Source organism: Necator americanus, chromosome X (assembly GCF_031761385.1).
Source record: "Necator americanus strain Aroian chromosome X, whole genome shotgun sequence".
NCBI lineage: Eukaryota > Metazoa > Nematoda > Chromadorea > Rhabditida > Ancylostomatidae > Necator > Necator americanus.
In genome coordinates this window covers 29,793,602-29,820,139 of record NC_087376.1, presented here as the reverse complement: position 1 = coordinate 29,820,139, position 26,538 = coordinate 29,793,602, and the positions used below count along the sequence as shown (strand labels likewise).

The window sequence follows — 26,538 nt, the reverse complement described above, 5'->3', positions numbered from 1 at the left end:
TTTTGGATAAATCTTTTTTTGCTGGCGAATTTTTTTTTTTTGAGAGTAGCCGAACCAACAGTTGATAAAATGACATTTCAAACTCTTCTGAAGTACTAACTGTAAAAGTTCCTAGTAACTTGCTAAATAAACAGATTAGATTAGTTTTTTCAGATGTTTTAAATTAAACACCTTAAACCTTCTTTTCAGATGAAACTCAGTTTGAAGGATTTTTGTTGCTTTAGGGTGACTGAAAGGATTACAGCAGAATAACTTTTGCAACAATTATAATGTCTGTCAACCGCCAACTGTCTGCTACAAACGGCAAAATAAAAATCCATGAGTAGTTGGTAGTATGACAAATAAATTGAGTATTGCGAAGCTCCTTTGGATGTTTTTTAGAGTTTAAAAAATTTTGTAGAGATCAGCTCAAGGAATTCTGTACTAAAATCATTTAAACTGTCCTGTACTAATATATTTTTGAGGTATTGTTATTAATAATATTTTAGATCATTTAAAGGGAAATGCTCCGCTTCGCAGTTCTGACGGCTGCATTTTATTGTGCTTCTGCACAGTACGGTGCACCAGAGACACAAAGTGATCCAGCACCAGTACAGTACGGTGCACCTGCACAACAACCACCAGTACCAGTCATTCTTCAGCCAGTTTATCTTCCAGAAGTTCCAGCATCACATGAAATTGTGAGGATGTTTTTGTCAATGTAAACCTAAGCTAAGACGAAAATTTACGAGTTCAGCTTGTTCCTCGACGACGACACCGTCATTCGCGTTCACGCTCTCATTCACGATCGAATTCTCGTGAGAGAAGATGTAATCGTTGCCGAAAACTGAGCTCGTACTGTGGTTTCGGAGGCAATCAGAATTGTTACAGACCCTTCATTGAGTGCGTACTCTCCAGTACTTCTCTGGCTAACTAGCCGTACTAAAAATTTTGATATTTTAGATACGACCGTGACAGAGACTGCGAACGTGCTATTGTGACTTGTGGTGTCCAAAATAATAACGTGTACCTTGTGGCTGATGACCAGCATACGCTCAGTTACGGTAAAGGAATCGAAGTTGTGTTAAAATGTAACAAGAGGGGAAGGTTGGTACAGCTTATGTCTTTAAGAGGGGAAGTACTCAATTCTCAAGTAATACGAACTTGCTCTTTTAGATGGACAACAAGGGACATGTACGGTAACGATGTGGATGTTCGCAGTGTTGCTTGTTACACTCAGAAGTAATTTCGCTGTGTTGCAAATAAAGTTTTGGCAAAGAATATGCTTTAGAAACACACAAAATGGAAGAAATCCGCAGAAATTTCGAGATCACATTCCACTCTATCCTCCTCTAAATGAATCTCTCTGTAACAAAATGAGGAGATTCATCTTTGAATGAATATCAATCACTAAACCAAAATAACGGCACGGCAGTGATTTTATCTCAGAAACTTCCTGCGTAATTTCTCAAATGCTGATGCTTTGATAGCGTTTAGAATTGGGAAGATATCATGGTTCTATCAAGGATGAAATAACAGCAAAATTCTTTTTGAAGAAACTAATGCTGAAAAACATGGAAATATATTTATAAGTGAAAAAATAATAAATAATAGATGGCCAAGTCGCAGTAACCTCGACGCTGTCCGCATGTGACATCCACATTTTTTAAAATACGTTGAACTTCAATGAACCACAACTTGCGCATCCTCGGATGCACAAGCTCCATGAACTTCCACAACTCATCGTTCCATAACTCAGACAGGTTGTTCATTGCTGACCTCAGCTGGAGGAGTAGAGAAAATAAATATTTTACGCTCTACATTATGGCTCCAGGCTCGTATAACATGTCATCAATATTAGGCTTGTTGGCATGGAGCGAAGAAATAACGAGGAATATCTTCCATTGGGGAGACTGTCCTTGATAGAGCTGTTCAAAAATTATTTTTAAATAGAGTGAGGAGATCGTGAAAGCCAAACCTCTACATTATTTTCCACCAGATAAATTTGGTGCCTTTGGATTCGTGTTCTAACAGCAAGTAACTACGAGGAATTGAAATAGAAAAAATTGGAGGTGAGAAGCAGGTTCTTTGTACGTAAAAGATAAAATGTTAATTTTTTTGTCAATAATTTTTCAAGAGTAAAGCGGCAGTGTTTTTTTTTTACAACTTCGATCACTTAATCCTTTTGAGTTCTTCAGTTTTGGAGGAGTCGGAAAGACATTTCAAGGATAATTTCTCAGATAGAAGTATTTCCTGGAATGAAGAGTAATAAACAAGGCAGAGAATGACCACCTATTTTCTGGAAGCAATTCAACTTGCTACCTGAAATATTATTTGCAAAATGGATTTATAGACTTGAAAATTCTAACAACCCGAGCGACCATTTCGTATATTTTAAATTCGCTGCGACCTTATACATATACCTCAAACAATCTCATTTGTGAAATCATTAGCGGATAGGACTAGTTTCGTGGATTCGTTTTAGTCCGATAAGACCAGACAAAAATGATTAATTCTGCCAGGTGCTTTTGATGGTTTTAGTCTCCGCTGGGAAGGCCCATGGCAATTTACGTCGAACTAAAGTGCATGCATATAAAGTTCAAAATCTTAACCGATTAGTAATTTTAGGCAAACACAAAGGATAACTTTTCCACACCAGAATTTTTTTTCTTTCTGAATCTGTGCTAAAGGCATAAAGTAGTGTTCTGGAATACTCCAAACTATCGAAAAATGGAAAAGAGAGGAAGTTTATAAGAAATGGTTGGAACATTTTGGCGTCCTTCTTTTTTCGCCGACTTCAAACTTGACGCATCGATGAAAGGTTTCGTTAATTTGTAGCCTAAACCAGTCATTTCTTGGAGACAAAACATAAAACAAAACTTCCATATATAACGAAAGCATATTGAACAGTAGAGAGGTGTAAACGCTCTTTTAATTCCTCCTTTCAAAACAGTCAAGAAATGCACCTTAGTATTCTTGTATTTTACTTTTCTTTAAAGCGTATGGATTTCAATATTTTAGAATGTGGGTTATACTCATTCTCATAGAGGTATCATCATCATTATGTTCAAATATCGTTCAAAAACCAGGATTCCATCCATACGATGGTTCCAATCTAGCAGAAGCTGCAATTCCTCACTTTGATTTTGGAAAGGACAAGGATACCGTGCAGTCCACGACCACAATGCCAAGTTATTTTTTGTTCTTTCACAGTCCCGCATTTTCAAAAAGAGAAGAAGTTAACTTCCACGAAATTTTAGGGATGGATCCATTTCCTTCGACTTTTGGTACAAACTCAGTATTGGATACCGATCCAGAGATTTCAGAGAATAGTGTAATTAAGAATAAAGGCAGAGGACCAACCTTTTCTCTTCTTTCAAACGCAGCTTGCCAGGAAACCTCGGCTAGTCGGATACGGAGAACGGTTCCAAGTCCAGTGATTTTTTCAGACCGAAGACAGGTAATGGGTCCCGGTCCTGCCATTCTGCCCAATCGAAGAGAAGAAATGGGACCTGGTCCAGTGATCCCGCCCGATCCAGGAAATGAAAGGGGACCTGGTCCGGTAATTCTGCCAGATCGAAGAGATGAAGTGGGTTTTGGTCCAGTGATCTTTCCAGATCGAAAGCAAGAGATGGGTCCTGGTCCAGTGATCTTTCGAGGTAGAAGGCGAGAGATGGGCCCTGGTCCGGTAATTCTGCCAGATGGAAAAAATGAAGTGGGTCTTAGTCCAGTGATATTTCCAGGTAGAAGGCAAGAGATGGGACCTGGTCGGGTAATTCTGCCAGATCGAAGAGATGAAATGGGTCCTGGTCCAGTGATATTTGCAGATCGAAAAGATGAAACGGGTCCTGGTCCAGTGATCCTTCGAGGTAGAAGGCAAGAGATGGGTCCCGGTCCAGTGATCATTCCAGATCGAAGAGATGAAATGGGTCCTGGTCCGGTAATTCTGCCAGATCGAAGAGATGAAATGGGACCTGGTCCAGTAATCCTGCCAGATGGAAAAAACGGAATGGGTCCTGGTCCAGTGGTCTTTCCAGATCGACGAGATGAAATGGGACCTGGTCCAGTGATCTTTCCAGATCGAAGAGATGAAATGGGTCCTGGTCCGGTAATTCTGCCAAATCGACGAGATGAAATGGGACCTGGTCCAATAATCCTGCCAGATGGAAAAAATGAAATGGGTCCTGGTCCAGTGGTCTTTCCAGATCGACGAGATGAAATGGGACCTGGTCCAGTGATCCTTCGAGGTAGAAGGCAAGAGATGGGTCCCGGTCCAGTGATCATTCCAGATCGACGAGATGAAATGGGTCCTGGTCCGGTAATTCTGCCAGATCGAAGAGATGAAAGGGAACCTGGTCCAGTGATCTTTCCAGATCGAAGGCAAGAGATGAGATCTGGTCCTGTCATTCCGTCCAATCGAAGAGAAGAAATGGGACCCCTTCCAGTGATTCCGCCCGAACGACGAGATGAAATGGGACCTGGTCCAGTGATCTTTCCAGGTAGAAGGCAGGAAATGGGACCTGGTCCGGTAATTGTGCCAGATCGAAGAGATGAAATGGGACCTGGTCCAGTAATCCTGCCAGATGGAAAAAACGGAATGGGTCCTGGTCCAGTGGTCTTTCCAGATCGACGAGATGAAATGGGACCTGGTCCAGTGATCTTTCCAGATCGAAGGCAAGAGATGAGATCTGGTCCTGTCATTCCTTCCAATCGAAGAGAAGAAATGGGACCCCTTCCAGTGATTCCGCCCGAACGACGAGATGAAATGGGACCTGGTCCAGTGATCTTTCCAGATCGAAGGCAAGAGATGAGATCTGGTCCTGTCATTCCGTCCAATCGAAGAGAAGAAATGGGACCCCTTCCAGTGATTCCGCCCGAACGACGAGATGAAATGGGACCTGGTCCAGTGATCTTTCCAGGTAGAAGGCAGGAAATGGGACCTGGTCCGGTAATTGTGCCAGATCGAAGAGATGAAATGGGACCTGGTCCAGTAATCCTGCCAGATGGAAAAAACGGAATGGGTCCTGGTCCAGTGGTCTTTCCAGATCGACGAGATGAAATGGGACCTGGTCCAGTGATCTTTCCAGATCGAAGGCAAGAGATGAGATCTGGTCCTGTCATTCCTTCCAATCGAAGAGAAGAAATGGGACCCCTTCCAGTGATTCCGCCCGAACGACGAGATGAAATGGGACCTGGTCCAGTGATCTTTCCAGGTAGAAGGCAGGAAATGGGACCTGGTCCGGTAATTGTGCCAGATCGAAGAGATGAAATGGGTCTAAGTCCAGTGATTCCGCCCGAACGACAAGATGAAATGGGACCAGGTCCAGTAATTTTGCGGAAGCAAAGAAAAGAGACAGATCCTCTTCCAGTGACTTCGACAGATCGAAGGCAATCAGGTCCAGTTATTTTCCCACACCCGCACAAAGGAAATTCATTTATTCCTCTTCCTGAGCAACAAGATCCTGTGATTTTTGGAGCATACCATCCCGAGATGGGACTACGCCCAACGATTGCTCAAGAAACAATCAAAGTTGGTGTTAGAGCAACTAATCTTCCAAAATCAAGTCTACGTAGTTCTGGTCCAACCGTTCCCTCTTCATCGACGCAGAGGGAAGCAGGACTAGTGCTTTCTCCATATTCTAATCTAGGACCCTTAATAATAACTCGACCTCCACCAACGGTTAAAATACCCGTGCAGCGGACTCCCCTCCAACCTCTGCATTCGAATCGGTTTGACAATTTCTATCTGCGCTCAACCCTTCATCCCAGACGAGTTACGAACATGGTTAGTTTTTTTTGTGGAAATATCCCCTTATATCTTTAATATATTTCTCAATGACGTGAAATTTCCAGGCAACATATCCACGTTCAACTAGCAAACAACGAATTCGAAGTAAAAGCTTAAGCATTGCTTAGTTTCACAAATAAAGATGTGAGATATGATAGAAAACGAATTAAAACATAAGTATGAAAGTATGGTGTGACAGCAAACATCATATATGCAGCAAGTGCAGTACTAAATTTCAGTTACACCGCAAACTATAGCTGAACAACAAAGTTGACATGATAGTCACAGAAGCTGCTCGTTATCACTCATCATAACCATCAATCCATCAGAATTTACAACACTGCTTGAAAAACACTCCGAATTCTGTGCTGAAACATCCTATTTTACGTGCCTGCTGAGGAATATGAGGGATCCGCGAGGAATATGACCAGAAATGATTGTTTTCGTTTACCTAAAATGTTCACTAAAATGTACGACATAAAAATCTCCGTAAGAAAGCGAGTTCAAGAGGGAATTAAAGGCAGCATATCATGAATCTGACGTGGTGTGAATTTCTCATGAAAGACTTCTATACGTATTCGTAGATTGCGGAAAACCACGTGGTTCCGCTCATCTCTTCGTGATCGCCGTAGGAAAAGGCAAGGGAGTCGCTTCAGTTCCTACGTTGTGCGTTAGAACGCGTATCGTAGGAACACGTTGCGTGCCCCTCAGCTGTCCATTCATTTGTTTAAAGGCATCACCCCACGAATTTGAGGTGGTGCAGATTTCAGGTGGAGTACTCCTATACGGGATGGGAGACTACGGAGAGGGAGGTGTTTCCGTCCATTTCTTGCTAATTGCCGTAAAAAACGGCCCGGAAGATGCGGCGCCGCACAGAGCTGGCGCGCTCCAATCGAACCTCTTGTACAAAATGGTGCGCCAAAACGAATGAAGCCGTATCTTCCGGGCCGTTTTTTACGGCAATTAGAAAGAAATGGACGGAATCACCCCCCTCTCCGTAGTCTCCCATCCTGTATACGAATACTCCACCTGAAATCTGCACCACCTCAGATTCGTGGGGTGATGCCTTTAACATGAATACGCTGGTGAGGAGACCTTATTGATCCTCAAAGCCTCGCTCAATGAAGCGGCGTGTCCCCAAGGGCGTTGCAACGCAACCCGTCGTGAAAAAAAAATTTCAGGGCCCTTTTTTGCAGCTACCATGGAGAGATGAGCGGAACCACCTGGTTTTCCGCAACCTAAGACCCTGTATGGCAGATTTCCATGGGAAATGCATGTCACGTCAGCTTTGTGGTATGCTGCCTATAAGTCAAGGTAAAAGCCTTGTATATACGGTAATTCGCATGATGTTCAACTTGTTGTAATATACCAGATGAATTAGTAATTAGAGTTCATAAAATATCTTTTGGGTTTCAGTTTTTAAAGCTTTTTTGTTTCTTTCTATTTTTTCAGCATCTTCTAAGGAATTCTGTTCTAAAATATACAACAAAGCATTGAAATCTTTCTTCTTGTTCTTTTTACAGTTTATCCTCTTAGATGGGCAAAAATATGAACGATTAGACCTAAATTGTACATAATTTCCTCTATCAGAACAGCTCGTGCATTGGTTGGTCCGGTGTAGAATTTTTGTTCAGAGTAGATTTATCATATTTGTACTCAAGACACTAATGAGAAGAAAATATTATCCGAACAGGACAACAGGATAATTTGCTATTGCATAACTTGTAGTGTATTCTTTCCTGTATTCTAGCCGTATGCTCGTGGAACGATTTTTATCCTGAGAAACTACATTATGTTGAAAAAAGCACTTTCTACTTAGCAAGTGACGCTTACTTCAACAATACCAAAGACAAATACTTCTGAAAAGAAACATGAACAATGTCGTACAGGACAGAGTATATTACTTACTATTTAGCTTACTATTTAGCAGCATCTACGACTGGTATCCTACTAAGGTTGTACTGTTGCTGTGATTTATTTTGAAAGAAAATATTCGAATAGAAGTCTCTGGAAAACGTTTAGTCTTTGGACGTGAAGACTTTTATTTTAAAAGGAATATTTCTGCATGAGTGTCTTGCCATTTATTGAAAAGATATTGGATAATTCCACAAATTTTTCTCCATTTGTCATACTGCAAGAGCAAAAGAAACGAAAACAAAGTCGTAATTTCAAGTTTTAATATCTGAGTGACAAGGTTAATATGACAAAAATTCCTTTCATATTTTATATTCGAAGGGAATTTAACCCGTATATAAGTGTCTGAACAGATACACTCATCACACTCCTCACACTTTTCTTGTATTTCATCTTCTTTTCTGAGATCTCTAATAATGATAGACTCGCTTGTCTTAAAAGAAAAAAATCTTCAAGATTATTGCAATTTTTCTGCATTACAGGTCGAAAAATCTTTCTAGAGGTCCTTACTTACAATAAAATTTGATGTGATTTTGTTCATGGCTAGTCTGGCCACTTCTAATCAGCATGTTCAAAACAAAAAAATGCCTGGAGATAATTACAAGGCATCTCACTTACAACGTGGTTCAAGTGAGCATTAATGCAAACAAATAGAAACAGCAAAAAATAGTAATGATTAATAGAGAATCTACTTGTTAGTGAATGAGGATTATTTCAAATAGGTAAAACCAACGAAAAATCAGTAAGGATCTTGCAGGTTCGAGTTCCAGAGAAGAGTTTATTTGGAGCAACTAAGCAACAAAAGTGAAGAATATCTCTCACCAAACTTATAGTGCCAAATCAACAACCTTACAAAAATATTTCATTCACCATTGAAAAAGTTTTTAATTACAGAATGTTCTGTCTTCTGACTCTCGCTGTCCTACTTGTTTCCGTGTATAGCTACGGAGTACCTAAAGCCGCTTCACCTCCACGTCATCACTACTATCCTCGACCGCAGTATTCTCCCCCAATCGTTAGTACTGTAGAATGTTAGGTAGACATTCAGAGAAAATGCACTTTGAGGTTCATTTTTTAAAAATTACAGTATCCTGTCTATGAACCGTATTGGTGGCCTCACTGGTGGAGGAGTTCATCGTCGAGTTCATCGGATAGTCGTGGTATGGACATTTGTCAACTAAAGTTCCAAAATAATCTATAGGGTTGTTTATTTCAGAACGAAGACCGAGTTGCAGAAATTTGAAAACGGACTGCAAGGATGTGCCGAATAACCAGAACTGCTTCCAAGCGAAAATATCGTAATGAGTTTTCCGATCGTGTAGTCCGATTTTAGCAAAGGAAAATATAACATTTTCTGAGGTATTACCATGAGAAGAACTGCAAGAAAGCTACGATTGACTGTTCGCTGCCCAACAAAAACGTTACAATGACCACCGAAAACGGAACAGTTCTTGCCTCTGGATTAGGGACCAGAAAGGTTGCAACTTGCAAAGGAAACAGACGAGATACAAAGTAAGCATTATTTCCATTCAAAAATGCAAATTAACTATCTATCTTTGTTTCCATCAACCCATAAGAAATGAGTTCACTAATCGAATTAAATTAAGATGGAAGGCTGACGACGCGAATGGTCGCAAAGTCGAGTTCACCACTGTCCGCTGTTTGCAGTTGTAGAAATAACGTTCTTATACCTGCAAATTTGCTCAATAAATGTCAATGCATATGAATTTTACCATTACAGAATCGAAAATCCAATTCCAAATTCCAATCGAAAGTCTGGTATTTTGACCAATATTTAAAGAGAAAAGAATTCAAAACTTCTTTTCACTCCAACTTCTTACATGAAAATGAAAATACACAAAAAAGTTTTTTCCAGCTGACAAAGTCTCTAAAAAAAGGCAGTCTTCCCACACACATACACACACCACAAATTAAGACGCGGTACTCATTTATTTCAATAATAGTATCATCTTTTCTATGAGATTTATGTGGATCACTAATAAGCCCATACTGATTTTTGCGTGATTCATTATGAGCAGATTTTGTGTGGAAGCAAAAACAGAGATCAAAAAAAAAAAACTTAGCCTAAGAAAACTTACCCAAAAACCGTAATTGATTGAGATGTAGTCTTACAGAGTTCGTAGTTTTAACTTTTAACTCCTTATCTTTTGCCACACTTTCTAGAACAAAAAACGCTCATTACTTCAATCATGATCATCTTATAACCTACCTAGGCCCAAAGTTAAATTAAGTGAAACAACAACAACAAAGAATTATACCAGCGGTAATGCAGAAGAAAAGAGCGATTCTGAGGTCGATTCGTGCGCGAAAGGGTGTGCAGGCATCAAAAAGGCTCATTAAGCGTTCTTGTCCTATCTGTTGTAAGTCTTGAGTTAGAGAGAGCATTATCTAACATATTTCTCAATACTGAACCGACGACAAATTGAAGAATAAACTGACTTCTAGAGAACTGCACAGCTCTGCGTATGTAGATATTTACTTGTTCATCTATTTATCTATTTGGATACGCTAAAAATGCACCAAGATGCGGAATATCAAAATCGTAACAAAATTATAAGAGGATTTCCGTGCTCAATTCTTTAAAATACAAACCATTCCCGGATCATCCTACTAATGTTCTCGTAATCTCGAAAGCATTAAGCCGTTTCCAAGATAGTTTTGAAACAAGGTTGGAAAGACTTCTTCGGATGCTCTGAGTAAAGAAACTGCCATAAGCTAAGTCTAGTTATGGAAAAAAGCACTAAAAAGATTTCCAGCTGTAGATTTCTTGGAAGTCTTGAAATCTTTGATATTCAATGGCTTCTGTGAGCATTACTGCAATTCTCAAGAAACATTGCAATCTGCATCTGCAACACGATGATCCTCCCTGTTTCTTCAGTGCTGAAAATAAATCAAAAATACTACTGTTTGTTCATATGGGCGCTACTTTCTTGAAGAGTATGAATCGGGGGTGATTTCGCACAAAATTGTTGAGGAAATGTTTATTAGGAGATCCTAGTGCTTTGGGGAAAAATATCGACCAATTTGAGCATGGGGATACTGTAAACACTATGCTATGAGTTCATTCGCGACTAATTCATTGAGCGCGAATGAAATTTTAGCACATGTACTTTGGAATAAATAAGATCATTTTTGCGTACATTCGCTGCGACTGCGCTGTACATAAATCATATCTTTTTTCTATTTCTCAGGTGAACATTCCCCTATGCGGAACCGAGTTTTATTTAGTTCGCGCAGTTTCGTGTTCAGTCAAGGTGTTTGCAACAATTCTTTGCTTGATAGATTATATTACTTTCTGTTCTTTGGTAAACGAATTATGTTGAACGAACACTGACAACAGAGGTCAATTTCACGTATTTAAGTGTGATTTTTTTGCAGGTAGCAACAGTTTCTCCATTAATTTTCTAGGAGTAGAAGGTCGCAAAGCAAAATATTATATTAAATATATAAGGAAAACATATCAAATTATCATAGCATATATTTTTCTTCGTGTCTTCTTTTTTCTTAAATTGGTTATCTTCAAGTCCAGAGTGGTTTTAGTCGGTCCCTATCCGGAAAAGTGCCACTTCCACCATGTGTTAGTTTATTTTAGCAGGTTTTCGGGTGATTGATTCATCTGAGATCTTTTGATTGATCTGTGTTGATTCACATCCTAGAACTACTATGTAGCTTACCAGCCGCAATATTTGAAATTTCTATAAAAAGAAAGTTATGTACACCAAAACACGCTTATTGTGCATGTTTACTCCAAGAAGATTTTGAAAAAGTTGGTTGTTCGGTTTTGTTTGGAAAAATCTTTCTGCGCGCATTTAAAATTTAAACAAATAGAAACCCCTAGCAGTTAAAGAGCGCGTATGTAACTGTATGTAAGTAGACTCAACATGCGTGATTTTCACGAAACAGCACCATTGAATGAGTCAGTGTTTGAACGTCGGTGTATTGTGAACGTTTCATATTCCCTGTTTCGACAATAAATCACATCCAAAAAGTCGTATAAAAGGCGCCCAGTGAGAACGCGAAGCAACCAACTGGTCTTCACTGCCAACTCTTCGAACATGGTGAGCTGTTCTTCACAGAAAATAACTACACCATTATTCCAAGATTCTATTACATTGTTGTTCATCTAACTCAGGAGATATTCAGAAACCCATAAATCACACGAACTATCACAGCAGCTTTTTTCATCCTCAAGAATGTCAAAGAAGTGCAGAAAGAATTCTAAAAGCTGACTTTGAACATCAATACATAAGTAGGAAATTAAACACTGACATTGAGAATAGCTTTCCGACTCTTTCACGCTGGCAGATCTCCATCTAAGAGACTACCCGATATTTAATTAATAGCATATGTTCTATTTTACTTTTAAAAGTAGAATAAAACGCACACCGTGCACAAATTCAGAGTCAACAATAAATTCAACTGCTGATAGACGAAATAACAACAAGGAGGAGATGTGACGTAGCTATTCTCTATAGTCCACCCAGTACTGACGTTAGAATTGATAAATCACTAAGACGCTACTCTTGTAAAGACAAAAGTGTGCGCAAATTTTCTAGTGCTGCCTTGGAGTATATCTCTCAGTTTTCAAGACAAGTTTTCCCTCGTAATCTCGTTATTCCCTCTTCGCGTTGAGGCGAATGCGAGGCTGAGATCGAATATGAGTCGTCCAAACTTTTAGGCGTAGTTTCGAATTATCTATATAGGTGCGAAAAAACCGCCGGAGAAAACGCATACCAATTTATATGGAAGTTCATTGAACAATCGGGCACAATGATTTCCCGAAGTAGCCATTTTTCAGATCCGAGGCCTCGTTCTTCTTTCTCTCCTGTTTTGTGTCACTTTTGCAGGTAACCTAATAGCTTGTTATTTTAATAGATATTATACTGAATGTAGACATGATTCCTCTCTTTCTCTGATTGGTTATCGGTTGGTTTTGTCTGGTTGTGCTGTTACGACAAAGGTATCCTGCTGCTGTTATGGTACAAAGCGAAACTAGTCGGTTTGTCGCTACGTGAAAACGACAGGTAGCCGCTTACACAACTGCGCCGTGCTTCATGCAGTTCTGACCCTACTGTGGTTGTAGAAACCTGTGCACGCAACGGCACAGCAACTTCAGTTAGTTGCTGATACGTTACCGCAGCAACACAGCAGCAACTCCAGTTAGCCGTTTAGAACGCAACAGCAACTCGGTTCTATGTTGAGATCTGCGCGCAACATCACAACAACTCCAGTTAGCCGTTTAGAACGCAACAGCAACTCGGTTCCATGTTGGGATCTGCGCGCAACATCACAACAACTCCAGTTAGCCGTTTAGAACGCAACAGCAACTCGGTTCCATGTTGGGATCTGCGCGCAACATCACAGCAACTCCAGTTAGCCGTTTAGAACGCAACAGCAACTCAGTTCTATGTTGGGATCTGCGCGCAACATCACAGCAACTCCAGTTAGCCGTTTAGAACGCAACAGCAACTCGGTTCCATGTTGGGATCTGCGCGCAACATCACAGCAACTCCAGTTAGCCGTTGAGACGTGACCGCAACAATGCCGCGCTTCTACTCCAGTTATGCCGCTACGCGACTCTTCGGAGCTCACGTTTCACTGCAATCATAAACTAACTCTTGCCGAAAAAGCGTTAAATGTTTCATGCTTTTTTCATGGCGAAAATGCTCCATACTTTATATTACAGCGAAGAGAGATTGTCCAGCAAATGAGGAATGGATGGAATGTGGCACTCCATGTGAACCAAAATGCAATCAACCGATGCCAGATATATGTACTATGAATTGTATCGTCGATGTGTGTCAATGCAAGGAGGGATACAAGCGTCATGAAACGAAGGGATGCTTAAAGGAAGGATCAGCTGATTGTAAATAAGTTATCAGAACGCTCGTTTTGTCTTACATTAGATGGGTGAGCTGATGTATCTGTCAGATAAACTCTTTCTTCTACCTGTAGCACACTTGGAAGGATGAGTCATCTAGAATTTTCGCAAGAAAGTTAGTTGTGAGAGATTCTATTTGATTCTCAAACAACTGCAGTCATAGAGCAAACAGGCTGCGTAGATAAAGTGAACGGTTGTTTAAAATCAGGTAGATGAAACTGTACACAAAACGATAAACAAGGAGACAAGAGCACTGACAACTTCTTTGATAGTGAAGTGCTAAACTGAAAAAAATACAAGAGGTGAGAAATAACGAGTAAATGAGTTAATTTAAGATGCTGTGATTGAAGTGAGAGTTTGCATTTAAGAAATCTAACCAGCCACAGCAGCGTCGAAATTTTGCACTATTGAGGTTTCTTCAAAAATGCCTACTTTAATGTTCCCCTACATCTTCATTTACAAATGCATGAAAAATATCACCAATCGCTTTCTCGGACGGAAAGCCGTTTTTTTTTAGTTTTTTTGTATTATCCGAGAACGGGAAACCTGGAATTTAGATCACAGAAGAAATTAAATGTTGTTAAATAAATAAAGGTATAGGAGGTAAAGACATTCTTGATGTTTTTTTAAAGTTTGATGGGTTAGGTCAATAAGACAAGATAAGGGCGACAATCAATTCTCAAATGAGGTTCAACAACAAAAAAAAAAACAAAAAAAAAAGACTGCATATGTAGTTCTGCTCAGTGATTACTGCCACTGACGTTCTTTATGCCAGATATTTAGTCTTTGAAGACGTCACCCCATGAATCTGGGTCGCAGATTGTGGTATAGAGGGTGATTCCGTCCATTTCTTCATAATTGCCATAAAAAACGATCCGGAAGATGCGGTGCATGCACAAAGCTGGCGCGCTCTAATAGGACTCGTTGTAGAAAATAGCGCCCCGGTACGCTCAAAGCCGCATCTAACAGGCCGTTTTTTTACGGCGATTAGGAAGAAATGACCGAGATCTCACCCTTTTCTGCAATCTACGATCCCGTATGGTTTTGGCCATCGGAAATCCATATCACGTCAGATTCGTGGGGTGATGCCCTTAAGGAGCATAGCGATTTATACAATAAAATTTCACATCGCACCATTTTCTTAAGTTGCGTACGTAGAGCTACAAAAATAGTGGAAGTGTCGCTTTACCGCACTCCAAAATAATCTCGTGGAAAATTAATGTTCAGTGCTACAAATTTTTAGACGTGTGATCGTAATGATGTGCCCACTGCCTACATTTGCTAAAATCGCCGGCCTGTTTTCACAGCTGAGATATGTGGATGAGTTCTTGGATGTTCTGTACAAATAAGCGCTCATAAGTTGAAGCTTATGTTACATTACAGTAATTCCTGGACAACTTTACACTTCCACAAAGATCCACTGATGTGATTGAAACTCACAATAGGCGGTAAGAACGGCAGTAGAAACAAGAGAAGGAGAATCTAGGTAAATTTAACAAGCAAGAAGGTCTGTGCTAAGTACCACGAAAAAAGCGACGTTATAAATGAGTTTGTTCTTGGTATTACTATTGTTGACCGCAGATGCATAGATATCCGGCGGATTCTAATAGTGAACAACGCGGCTCTTTCCGTTTCTTACATGCTAACATACATATTCAAGAACTTGCTTCAATCTCCTCCCAAAATTTCGTAAGGAAATTGAGCTGAGGTGGTCAAATGCAGAGAACAATACAGTTAAGCACATTGCTTATGAATATTTGGTCAATTACTTAAAAGAATAATTGCTCTGCATTATGATTTTGTTCTGACTTCTTACCGCCCTTCAATTCTTTGCTCAATAACAGTATAGGTTATAGAAAAGTGTTACAGAAAAAAAAAGTTCTTCTAGTAGCTTAATGGTGGCTCACATGCTGCAACTACCGTTTCCCGAACCTCAACTAGGCGCTTGGTGATAAACCGTTGTTTCTGTCTTAAATTTAGATTTTACAAGATTTTTTTTACGATCAAACCCACGACTTTTGTTCTACTTCAGAAGTTTTTTGTTTTTCACACTTTCATTCGGTTGATATGCGAGCATTCAGAAACCTATTAGTTTTGTACATGTCTATGAGTTACGTAAATGATGTTTTTCAAAGTGATTTGTTTTCACCCTCGCCTTAATTGTTTGAAATAAAATAGTTTCATTGACAACATTACTCAGAATTTTACTATTTTCGAGTCAAATACTGGTCGGGAAGATTAAGTGGAAACCAACAAGGATTCTGAATCAACATAAAATCCCAATGATTTGATTCTTCTAAAAATCTATCTTAGTTCTGGTTATTAAGATATTGTACCTCTTAATAGTAACGCAAAGAATAACATTAAGGAATCTAATGTAATGTTTCGTAGCGTTGTCAATGACTAACACAACTAGTCATGAATGTTTTTATAGATACGAGGAGATGATGCGATATTCTCTGCGTCTTTCTCCTTCTCCTGTTTGAATTCCCGTCATTGCATTCTTATAACAATCACTTTCTTACGAATCGACTCATTCTCGATGGCGGCTTCTCATCCGGTAGCGTCTGTAAGCCCTTGAAATCCTTCACCACTCGATTTCCACCAGAGCCAATTTAGTTTAGTGATAGAGAGGTTTGCTTTGAAGATTGAAATACAACTTAATAAAGTGATATCGTAGAAAAGGGGCAGTTTTGCTAACGTGTAAGTAATAAAGTAGCTATTTTTTCATGATTTTCAAAGTTTTAGGATGTCCCATGTTCCATGATTTTCAATGTTGGTGAAAGGTACTCGGCAGGAATTCAAGGCACCACATCTAAGAACAAAATTTCTGTGAGTTAGCAGAACATATTTACCTTCCTTATCTGCTGATTATTTAATGACTAAGCAAGTTTTCTATAAATCAAACTTCTAAGATTTGCTGAAGAGATATTTCCTCCCGCAATCAATAGATACTATGACTTCATTCGCTTGAACTGAAAGCTTGTGGCTTTCCATCTGTTAAGTTGAATTCGTCTTGTTTCATCCAAATCTACAACCTCATTAACGTGCTGAACAAAAGTTAGAAAAATATAAAAATCAGATCTTTTTCTATACTTGTCGGACAAACACTGTATTAATACAAATAAAAGATTAGTTAAAATAGAGGTGCGTGACATCCTGAAAAAGATCTCTTAGTCATTAAAAGAAGTAATTTCACTGCCCTAATTTTACTGGCTCTCGCCTTAATTACGGGAGGACTAAGTGTATTAACGTAGACTCTGTCCAAAACTACTCCAGTGCAAACTTTTCAATAAGAAGTAGAATGAAGTACATACTTCCTACTGAAAAGTACGCGTTGAGGTCGTTTTGTACACGCCAAGTAAGCAAATCAGATTAGTAGAGGGTGAGTGGTAAAATCACCATAAAACTTTTTACCAACCTTGAATATTCTGTTTAACAGGTTCTGATATTCTGGTTATGATCTTGCACACTTTCTCCATGCACCGTTTGTTTATGAAATACTACTTATAACAATTTGTATGTGGTTCATACCATTTGAGAGATAGAGCTGCTATTAATACTGTAGATATTGTTCAGACTCAAAAAGATGAAATGACATCCAAAACAGACTAGTTTTCTTTGATAATTAAGTATTCAAGATACACCTAATTCGAACCAATGTAAAATTAAGTGCAGAGGCTGCAATGCAATAAGGTAAATAGAAGCTTACTCTATTTATTTGTAAACTTCAACATTTTTGAACGAAAAATGTTCAAACGACATCACAACACAAACTATTCATGAGGTTCCGTCCAGACCAAAACCGTTGTAAGGTTTTTTTTGGAAGAATTTCGATAATAGAAGAAGGAAACGTATGTCAGTTCCATTAATCTCTAGCAGTAGTAACAATTGCAGACAAAAATAGAGCATTCACCCTCTTTCTAGGATAACTGGGTTCAATATGGTCCCTTTACCCTGACTTGCAGAACTGTTTTATATGCCTCTCGCAAATATAGAGTAAAGAATGAAGTGCGTGGCATTCACTAGCCTTTTTGAGATGCGCCAACGCGCTCAACTCAGATTCGTGTGAAGCTTGTGCACGCGTGTTTCATCCAAAAAAATTACTTGTAAGTGCCAGCCAGGTTATTCACCCATAGAAGTCAGGTAAAATGTTCTCAACCTCGTAGGTATGAAAGGATTGCTGATACCGATCGGTGGCGATAGTTGCTCGATGGTTCCTCCTTTCTGTGTGAAGATAAATTATCCCCGTACGAGACGGTGGTCCGATTCTGTGCAGAATTTTGGTACGAGAGCGACATTAGGCGAAACCTTCCATTGACGATGATGCAGAGTTCACAGGTCTTCTGGAATTGCGAGTGGTAATGCGCTTGTCAGACCATCGAGCCCGGCTCAGAACCAATAACTGACTTGTTTTTGATCTACCGGCTGTATCTAGATCAACATTAAAAGGGATGAAAAAGTTCAAGACATTCTCTGATGTTATGCTCTACCGAACCTTCCAAACAAACAGGACAATCAAATCCAGAAGAAATTGAATTGAATTCATGTGCCTCCAATCTATTCTTACTACACTATCATAAAATTGACCTAGAGTCGATAAGTAGTGGCGGTCAATGCGACAAGTGCATACCACTCCCAGAACGGAATGAGGGCGTCGAAATCAGATGTACGATGATTTTGTTATGGATATACCGTAAGACCTGTTTTCGACGGCACCGTCATCATTCAACAGGTATGCTGCAATTTTCCAAACTTTTGGGACCACATTAAATTTTACCTAATGAAGTTGTTTGATGTTGATTACGAATATTACTTCGATATTGTCCTACAATTTAATTTTCGTCCGTAATTTTACGAGATATGGTAAAGTTAGTGGTATTAAATTATAGAAATACAGATACAAAAAGAATCGTGTTGTGTCCATGGGGATCTTCCATTTTAAATTACCGTAGAAGTCTTTGAAATTTTTAAACACAAGAATAGTATACGTGAAAGACAAGATTCCTTAACGGAACCATTGGGGTGGGGGGAGCGGGTTCTTTTAAAAGTTTTTTTCGATGATTTTAAGTGGGAATACTACGTAGACCAGCAACGTTTTTTTATGTTCGGATGCGTGTTTTGAATGACAAATGCAGTAGCTGTCTTCGCCTTTGCATTCCATTTTCGACATTGTGACTAGATCTACAATGTTGACAACTGCTGCCAAATTTCATGTTGCTAATAGGACATTATTATAGACAATTGTTTCATCAATTAAAGCAAACCTCGTAAGTAATGAATTCTTCAACATTGTGCAAAAATACTGAGGGAGAAGTCACACGAATAGATCTTAGCTCAAATGTGTTGCCCTTATATTGCTATCCTTCACTTTTCACTCACCATAACATTGCCATAGTATTGAATATCGAGTTTTTTTTAAGCACAAGAACATAAGAAAACAAAAAATTTATTAATCGCAAGATGTATTAGTAGCTTTACAAGATGATCCGATGACACAAAAAAGTATTCCGTATAGTTTTCTTTTTTCGAAATAAAAATCATTTCGTAGAAATCTGATGACGAAACAATAGTGAGAAAGATATGATAGCGTGGATGCATGTAACGTCAATCGAATCAACGTCGTTGGCAACTAGGCACTAAAGGAAAACGATAGAATACGACTTATATACTGTATAGGTTTTATGTCAATAGGGGAGCGAATCCACAACCTGGATACCAATGTGGATCGCTGAGATGCATGACACATAGATAGATGGCATAGTACGTATAACAAGAAAAGAAACAAGAAGTATAAAAGATGAATGATAGCAAACGCCTCAAACAAACTGTCAAAGCCTATTCTCATAGAATTCGATGGTAAACTATCTGTCGTCTACCTCTGTCTAGTATAACTTATGCTGAACAGCTGACGCGTATGAAATGCAAGGTCGGGAAGAAAATCTATATGTATATAAATAATGGGATATCCAAGAATTAACACATCATCTGTAGCCTAAGGTGAAAGCGTATATATGCGGACACCGATCTGATGCTCGGTGTTTTGCGTTGATCACAGAAAAGGAAGCAATGGGCTGTGTATATGAAAAAGATTCGCTTTCAGGTGACACAGTAGTGATGTCATCCATAAGATGAACTCCTAATGAGCAACGGTATAATGAACATCGCGTCTATTCGCCGCGTTCATCTTCTGTTAAACACTCGAAACTCTACTACGAACATGCTACAGATACAAGAAATAGACACTTCGAAATAAAACACAAGACAACGTTAGTGGAAAACAAATTAAAAGAAATGTAAGCGGAAATAGCTTTGTTACAATCGAGTTTGTGCACATAACAAACGATATCAATTGAAAAAAAATACTGATTGATTTTCTAATCCTAAGCTGACAATTGCAACGTTACAGTTTAGTATTAATGCCATAAACGATGAGATAATCTTGAAAGCTCCAGTTCACACGCGTTTCTTCGTCGGGGGTTGAGGAGGTTGCGGAGCATCTAGGATCTGGAATGGGTGCGCTGAATGTCTATTGAATGGTAAGTCCTGATTTCAATCCAGATAAACGGACGAATGTGGATAAAGGATAAAGTTTCTGGCGTTAATCAATCCGCTTAGGATGCGCCCCCACGTTCACTTCAATTCAGAATCGTGTGAGGTTCACGAACGTGTAACTGGCTTAAACAATGACTTGTGGTGGCCAGCCGATGTGTCTAGTCAGTGTTTTTATCCTCCCAGAAGAAAGGCTTGGTGAGACCCCGGAGTGATGAAAGGCTTGGTGAGCACTGGGGGGGATTACAACCTCCGATCGATCGGGAAGGAAGCGGAACCTCTAACCGCTACACTACACCCACCTCAAACGTACAAAACCAATTTACCAATAGCGATAAGAGCATAGAAAACATACATGTATGGATCTATTTGCTAAGTCAAATATACGATAAAAAATAACCAAAAGCAAAAAGAAAAAACCGCTAATTTGTTTATTCCTCATCAGACTTCGTCAAACATCATGTAACGTTACTATTTTTTTTTCAAAAAAAAAGAAGCGATTTCTGACTGCGTTTTCCGGACTGATGCCCCGAGTTCCGTAGAATCTTGTAAATCATCGAACGAATCTCTGCTAGTTCATTACAATAAATGATTTCTAAATTAACCACCTTAGGTTTCTAGAGGAAGAATCTAATTCATATTTCTAATATTCTTGTGCTTCATCCAATTTCCACCTAGTCTAGATCTAAGAATCTGAGAAAATTCAAATATCGTCTCTTCTGATCACTGGTATTGTGAATACTTTGTACTATATGCTATTTAAAAACAGCACACATGTTTACAAATTTACATTTTTCAAAAAAAAAAAACAACAAGAATGTCTTTATCATTCTCATTCCTAATATAAAAGAAATCGAAAGAGCGCTTCAAATAAAAAGCTTATGAACTCTTTTGTGGATATCCGCAAGAACATATTTGTACACATTCTTCAATAAAGCAAACCAGCTCCGATAAACCTTTTCCAGCACGCATTAGGATTTCGCAAATGTCACCGCTCATTTCACTTAACATGCAACATATTTAATAATCCTAAATCTAAGTATTAAGCCCCAACAATTCGAATTCTTCATTGCTTCATTCACCGCTGTCCAACCCATTGATCGGATTTCTTCAGTTGATAGACCGCATAGCATAGTAAACTACTGAACATGCCTCGGTCAGTTGCACTGCTTTACGCTTTGTTTGCAAAAGCTTTGATACCACATTATACTTAAACCTTTCGGAAATAAATACAACGGGATCGAGATTAGTTACATGTTTACAATTTTAAACATAATTTATTGCACTGTACACTAAGGTATGCACACAAGCTGAGAAAACAAAATAAGTGAACTTATTCCTTTACATCAGGAGAAAATAGTTCTTAGTATTGGTATTAGTATCAATTCCTTTCCATATTGTCATCTCTACACAACGAGATCGAGTGTTCATTTCCACGCAAGATTGTCGTGATTATAACATGAAATCTTGCGAAAAAAAAGCTCTCTTTGTTTTACTTGTTTTCTCTAATAACATGTCTGAGATCTAACCTAGCAGTTTGGATGACTTCATTTCCATAAACTTGTTTGAGGACGACATCACCGGCACATGCACATCAACTCACCTCGACAACAAATTTGGCCATACTGAATTGCTTCTCGTTCCTAGCGCTATTGAGGAATGGCATGGCCAAAAGTTCGGGGTATTTAGGACGCTCGAGAGGGTCCTTCTCCAGACTTAAGTATACAATTACCATGCAAATCCGTAAGTAGGTAACATCCAAAATGAATTAGCTGTTAAAAAACGTTAGTTACTTCTTTTAGGTAGGAATGTCGTAAGAAAAAGTAAAACCGAACCAGCGTTGGACGAAATATTGGCAGTCAGCCGAGAAGGAACCATCTGATGGCAATCGGGGAGCTGGCTCCTCGAACACCTGAGAAGTTCATCATGAAAGAGGAATACGCCAAGAAAAAAAAATCGGCAAAACGACATTCTTTTGATGTTTGAATCAACCACAAATTCTTCTTGGTAGCGAAGTTACTTTCAGACATTTTTTAGAGAACCTTTTTTTGCGAACTATTCGAGCAAAGAACAACGGGAACACAAACAACACAACTTGTTCTTGGTAGATCCACAAGTTGTTTGTTTGTTATGTTTCGTCGGTATTTTACAGCAATTATTGAACTCAGCGAATTTAGAAGAGAAATATTGTGATCACAATTCAGCAATTCGAAACAATTCAGAAAATGCGATTGTTACAGATTTTACCCTTGAATAGTCTAGAATCGCCAGGAAAACATTGTAATATTCTAATATCACAGCATTCTAGAAAAAGAGTTCTAGAAATTCAAAAACGGAAAACCCAAAAAGACCAAAAAAAAACAGAAATGGAAAAATCACCGCACCTGATTAAGCTGCTGGAAAGGAGTCACCCAAATGTCATAAGGATAGTTACCAGTAGCAATCTCAACCTGGAAAACCATGGATCTGACAAGTATGTCGAACAAGTTGCCTCTATACAATTCTTTACAGTACTGTTAATAAGATACAAGTAGATGCCGCTTACCAATGTGATGCCCAAGCTCCACACATCCGCTCTAACATCGTAAGAACCTTTCATGACTCCGTCTATTCGTTCCGGTGACATGTAAAATTTGCAGCCAACCGCAACTGTCTAAATCAGTCAAACACATACAAACATCTTGGAACGACTAACTAAATTCCCTTCACCTTGGCAAGACTGTTAGTGAGGTGTCCAGAAATCCCAAAGTCACAAATCTTCACTTGCCCGTGCCGATTTAACAGTATATTCGAGGGTTTTACGTCGCGATGAATGAGATTCATGTACTCCTTCATGAAGTTCAACCCTTCTACAACCTGGTACGACGCAAAACGAGATCCACATTACTGCTCATTAACAAGAGTGATTAAGTATGTACTTACGGATAGTGTAACTTTTGCAATAAAAGGCTCTGGAAGTTTCCGGCCAAGCGCATTGCATTTCTTGTAGAACTTGTCCAGCGATGTATCCATCACTTCCATGCAGATCCACACATCGCCTTCTCGGAACATTGCACCGTAGAATCGCACCATCTACAATCATAGGAAAGCAGAAGTGAAGACAAATAAGGTTCGACTCTATCCTTTCTCACTGTTGGTTTTTGTTGTATGCAGTCAGTTGAGATGAAAAAAAATCCCCCTTTTAAGAACTAAAGTGCAGAAATATCCCCGAATTCCTCGAAAACGAATAAGAACATATACTGGAGCCAAAGATCCAACCGCAAGAATTAATTTAGCTGATTTACTTGAACATCGACTTAAACGCAGAAAGCCCGTAATACCTGTGGACAACAGTCACTCCTTTTACACGCATCTAGTTCAGTTAGCATACGCTTCTGAGATTCGTCGTTGATAGAAGATGAGATCCGCTAGAAAGAAACACCACCGCTTTGCACACTGGCACTTGTTTACAACATTCAAAAACGGAAACCTCTTATTCCGTTGTTCCAGTTCAAAATACCCACAATTCAAAGAATGATCATTAAGAACATGGAGAAAATACAAGTCCCACCTTAACCGCCATGATGATACCGGATTGTCGATGTCTCATCTTTTCCACTACTCCGTAGCCGCCTTTACCCAACTCCTCGAGGACCTCAACAGTATCCATGACCTTTTCAAAGGTACGAACCGATGATAATTTCATGACTACATCCTCATACTTTTACAATAAAGAAATCGGAGGAATAGTCAAAAAATGAAAGAAAATAATACCTCCAAATCCTTAGCCGCGATCTCTATCTCTTCCGAATCATTTGTCAACCTGAAGAGAAGAAAATTACAAATACGCCCTCTTTTTATTTTCAAAAGAGCCAAAAGCGAACAGGAATCTAGGATACAGCATCATCAATCGTTGCACGCATAGTGGAGATGCAATTCGTCGAGATTTAAAACCAACTAGCTGAGAAACTACAAGGAAATATTCTTTATTTCTCCTTTCTTCTTTAAACAAAAAGGAAATATTCTTTATGTACTTTCTCGTAGTTGCATGCCCCATATGAGGGTCCAAGAAAATCACGGAATTCGCGGAGGTGATCCGCTACAAGAGGAACACAAATTTTCCCGTTACATCCAATAAGCCACGCTCAGTGAATAACTTTACTAGATTGAATAATTATTTCTACCATTGTGAATCGTCACAAAATCCTCTTTCGCATTCTATTCTTCCTCTCACAATCATACATTCTCAGAAGTGTACTCACCAGTGAGTCGAAAACAACCAGTAGACATCGGTGACCCACCGAAAGCAGGTTAAAACCTTACTTGATCTTGCATTTGTCGTCCAAATTCAGATTCGGTGTTTCTTGCGGCTTTGGCATTTCAATTTTGAATCGTCCCTTTACTGGAGGTTCTGGAAAGGTGATTATTCGAGGCTTCTGCAATCAGTAGAACCACAATAATTGTTGTTACAGCCGGGTCAGAACGACGTGAAGCTCTGTGCAGTTGCCTAAACAGCTGCGCTCGAAGCGACACAGTACAGCTAGCGGGTGAGATCGAGGTAGCACCATCGCGAAGTGCGGCGATGAGTGGTGCTAGCAAGGATACCCTCTCGATCCTAGCTTCTACGCTCCACCGCACAACTTTTGTGAGTAAATCAAGTGACTGTGAACCGAAATGCAGACGTAAAATTGAACTTCTTCCATTCAAATGGATGCCTGGATGTTGCGTCATCGAGTTGACAGGACCAGATATGGATTTTTTCCAACAAATTTCCTGGTGGACAGATTACGAAGAAACAGCAAATGTCGTCATAAACACGTTTACTTAGTTCGTAATCAACTACTTCAAAAATATTTTATGGTACTGCTATCTCATGTCGAAAATATCAGTTCCATGTCAAATAGAAAACGAAGCCACTGGATGACTCATGACTCATGGCGGTAATAAAAAGTGGTGCGGACCGTCTGTGATCCTTCAGATGGGTGATGTTATATAGAGCGTCAGCAGCATGTGACACCTAGGCATTGAAGTATTACTCACATAGCCTTTATAGGAGCCTGAAGACAATTTATTTGAATTTTGTGGTGTACGCGCTGTGATATTTTCCAAAGTCGTAAGGCTTCCACACAGGAGGGGGACTTATTCTGTCCTCGAATTCAACAGAAATCACCAAGATTCATTGTGATTGGGACTATTCCTTTTTTGTATGCTGATATAATCCTACTCCTTAAGATGTTATATCCAAAAACTCTCAGATCAATTTCTATAGGAACGATCAGTGTCAACAAAACAAAACAAAGAAAACAAATAGAAAACAAAACAGATCATTAACAAATAGTTCGTATAAAATACTTCCAATATATTTGTTGTGGTGTGCAAATACATATTTACCTGCACTAGTCTTAAACTAACGCTGGAAAAACGTAGAATAAAGTGTAATCCCCCTTTCTTTCATTTACTGGTACTCAAGTAAATGAGTAGTTTTACAGTATCGACCCAAACAAATTTAAAAGAAACTCACTTCCAGACATTGTGATGACCATGTGATAGTTGTCATATACACCTGCAAAGTATTACAGTATTTAATTGTTCAACAGTGATAAAGTAAAGAGGAAGAGAACGGAAAACCAATCATTTACATGACGATCAAAACGAAGGACCGAATAGTTCTAAGAGCACTGAAGCAGGATCTTCGATCTAGAATTTACATAAGGACCTTTTCTTTTTTCGGATTCTTTAGCTATTCCTGAAACTGCAGTCAGAAAGTTGGACAGATGCTTTGCTTCATACTATTCAAATTTGAAATAATAAATGAAGGAAAATATGACTTCCGACAACTGATTTGTGAAGCAAGCCAACTGAGAAGTGACTGATGATGCAGCTTCAAAGCACAGTCATCGAATAACTGCCTCACAAACGAATCGTCTCAGAAACTCACGCACTGCACATCCCTCTCCCTATCGACGTCAACCATCTCTAACCACGTGAGACACCCAGAATAAGTTTTGTTTTTTTTTTTCGGGTTGTCAGCTAAAGTTTGTGGGCAACGAGCTACACCTGCATTCATTACCACGTCACATTGCATAAACACCCAAAAAAGGGCAGTTTCGATCTGAAAATAACGCATTCCTGTTCGTGACAAGAAAGTACCTTGTAGAAATCCGATAATCATACAATAGCAGCTTGGGAAAGGATTTTTCAATCCTTTCCCAAGCTGCTATTGTATGATTTTATTACATTCTGGTTGCAGAAATTAACGTTCCCTTTGCTGGAGTGCTTTGTCTACAATATTACTCCACTTTTCAGCACTTTTCTTCACGCAATGCGAAGAACAAAGTCATCTTGAAGAGTAGAAGTGCAAGTCTACTGCTTCAAGTACTGGATTCGATCAATTCAGAGTGCATAACTACAAAAACAAGCACAA

General features: G+C 39.2%; 4 protein-coding genes across 10 annotated transcripts; 3 read left to right on the top strand and 1 right to left on the bottom strand.

Moving 5' to 3' along the window:
- Nucleotides 1–503: 503 nt before the first annotated feature.
- RB195_025893 (uncharacterized protein) lies at nt 504–5,895 on the top strand (the record flags this gene model as incomplete). Of its 3 annotated transcripts, XM_064214226.1 has the most annotated exons (9): nt 504–680; nt 737–882; nt 943–1,086; nt 1,156–1,221; nt 3,001–3,170; nt 3,240–3,311; nt 3,429–3,536; nt 3,597–5,764; nt 5,833–5,895. In XM_064214226.1, 9 exons carry the CDS (start codon nt 504–506, stop codon nt 5,893–5,895), a joined length of 3,114 nt encoding a protein of 1,037 aa, XP_064070105.1. The 3 variants fall into 3 exon arrangements, with proteins under 3 accessions (XP_064070105.1, XP_064070107.1, XP_064070106.1); XM_064214225.1 differs by lacking the exons at nt 3,001–3,170; nt 3,240–3,311; nt 3,429–3,536; nt 3,597–5,764; nt 5,833–5,895 and having other exon boundaries at nt 1,156–1,225; XM_064214224.1 differs by lacking the exons at nt 504–680; nt 737–882; nt 943–1,086; nt 1,156–1,221 and having other exon boundaries at nt 3,002–3,170; nt 3,240–5,764.
- A 1,122-nt stretch (nt 5,896–7,017) lies between these two features.
- RB195_025892 (uncharacterized protein) lies at nt 7,018–9,355 on the top strand (the record flags this gene model as incomplete). 2 transcript variants are annotated; one of them, XM_064214223.1, is made up of 7 exons in its annotated part: nt 7,018–7,101; nt 8,439–8,485; nt 8,576–8,696; nt 8,769–8,841; nt 8,898–8,979; nt 9,041–9,193; nt 9,289–9,355. In XM_064214223.1, the coding sequence occupies 7 exons, from the start codon at nt 7,018–7,020 to the stop codon at nt 9,353–9,355; spliced, it is 627 nt and encodes a 208-aa protein (XP_064070103.1). The 2 variants fall into 2 exon arrangements, with proteins under 2 accessions (XP_064070103.1, XP_064070104.1); XM_064214222.1 differs by lacking the exons at nt 7,018–7,101; nt 8,439–8,485 and having other exon boundaries at nt 8,577–8,696.
- A 42-nt stretch (nt 9,356–9,397) lies between these two features.
- Nucleotides 9,398–18,186, top strand: RB195_025891 (uncharacterized protein; the record flags this gene model as incomplete). 3 transcript variants are annotated; one of them, XM_064214221.1, is made up of 6 exons in its annotated part: nt 11,758–11,760; nt 12,501–12,549; nt 13,389–13,498; nt 16,203–16,217; nt 16,332–16,415; nt 18,178–18,186. In XM_064214221.1, the coding sequence occupies 6 exons, from the start codon at nt 11,758–11,760 to the stop codon at nt 18,184–18,186; spliced, it is 270 nt and encodes an 89-aa protein (XP_064070100.1). The 3 variants fall into 3 exon arrangements, with proteins under 3 accessions (XP_064070101.1, XP_064070100.1, XP_064070102.1); XM_064214219.1 differs by lacking the exons at nt 11,758–11,760; nt 16,203–16,217; nt 16,332–16,415; nt 18,178–18,186 and adding an exon at nt 9,398–9,460 and having other exon boundaries at nt 13,389–13,576; XM_064214220.1 differs by lacking the exons at nt 16,203–16,217; nt 16,332–16,415; nt 18,178–18,186 and having other exon boundaries at nt 13,389–13,576.
- A 1,853-nt stretch (nt 18,187–20,039) lies between these two features.
- RB195_025890 (uncharacterized protein) lies at nt 20,040–25,671 on the bottom strand (the record flags this gene model as incomplete). Of its 2 annotated transcripts, none has more annotated exons than XM_064214217.1 (12): nt 20,040–20,090; nt 21,739–21,850; nt 21,971–22,047; nt 22,520–22,585; nt 22,681–22,788; nt 22,845–22,991; nt 23,058–23,207; nt 23,456–23,542; nt 23,686–23,769; nt 23,889–23,937; nt 24,438–24,550; nt 25,636–25,671. In XM_064214217.1, 12 exons carry the CDS (start codon nt 25,669–25,671, stop codon nt 20,040–20,042), a joined length of 1,080 nt encoding a protein of 359 aa, XP_064070098.1. The 2 variants fall into 2 exon arrangements, with proteins under 2 accessions (XP_064070098.1, XP_064070099.1); XM_064214218.1 differs by having other exon boundaries at nt 24,438–24,525; nt 25,636–25,657.
- Between the last annotated feature and the right edge of the window lie 867 nt (nt 25,672–26,538).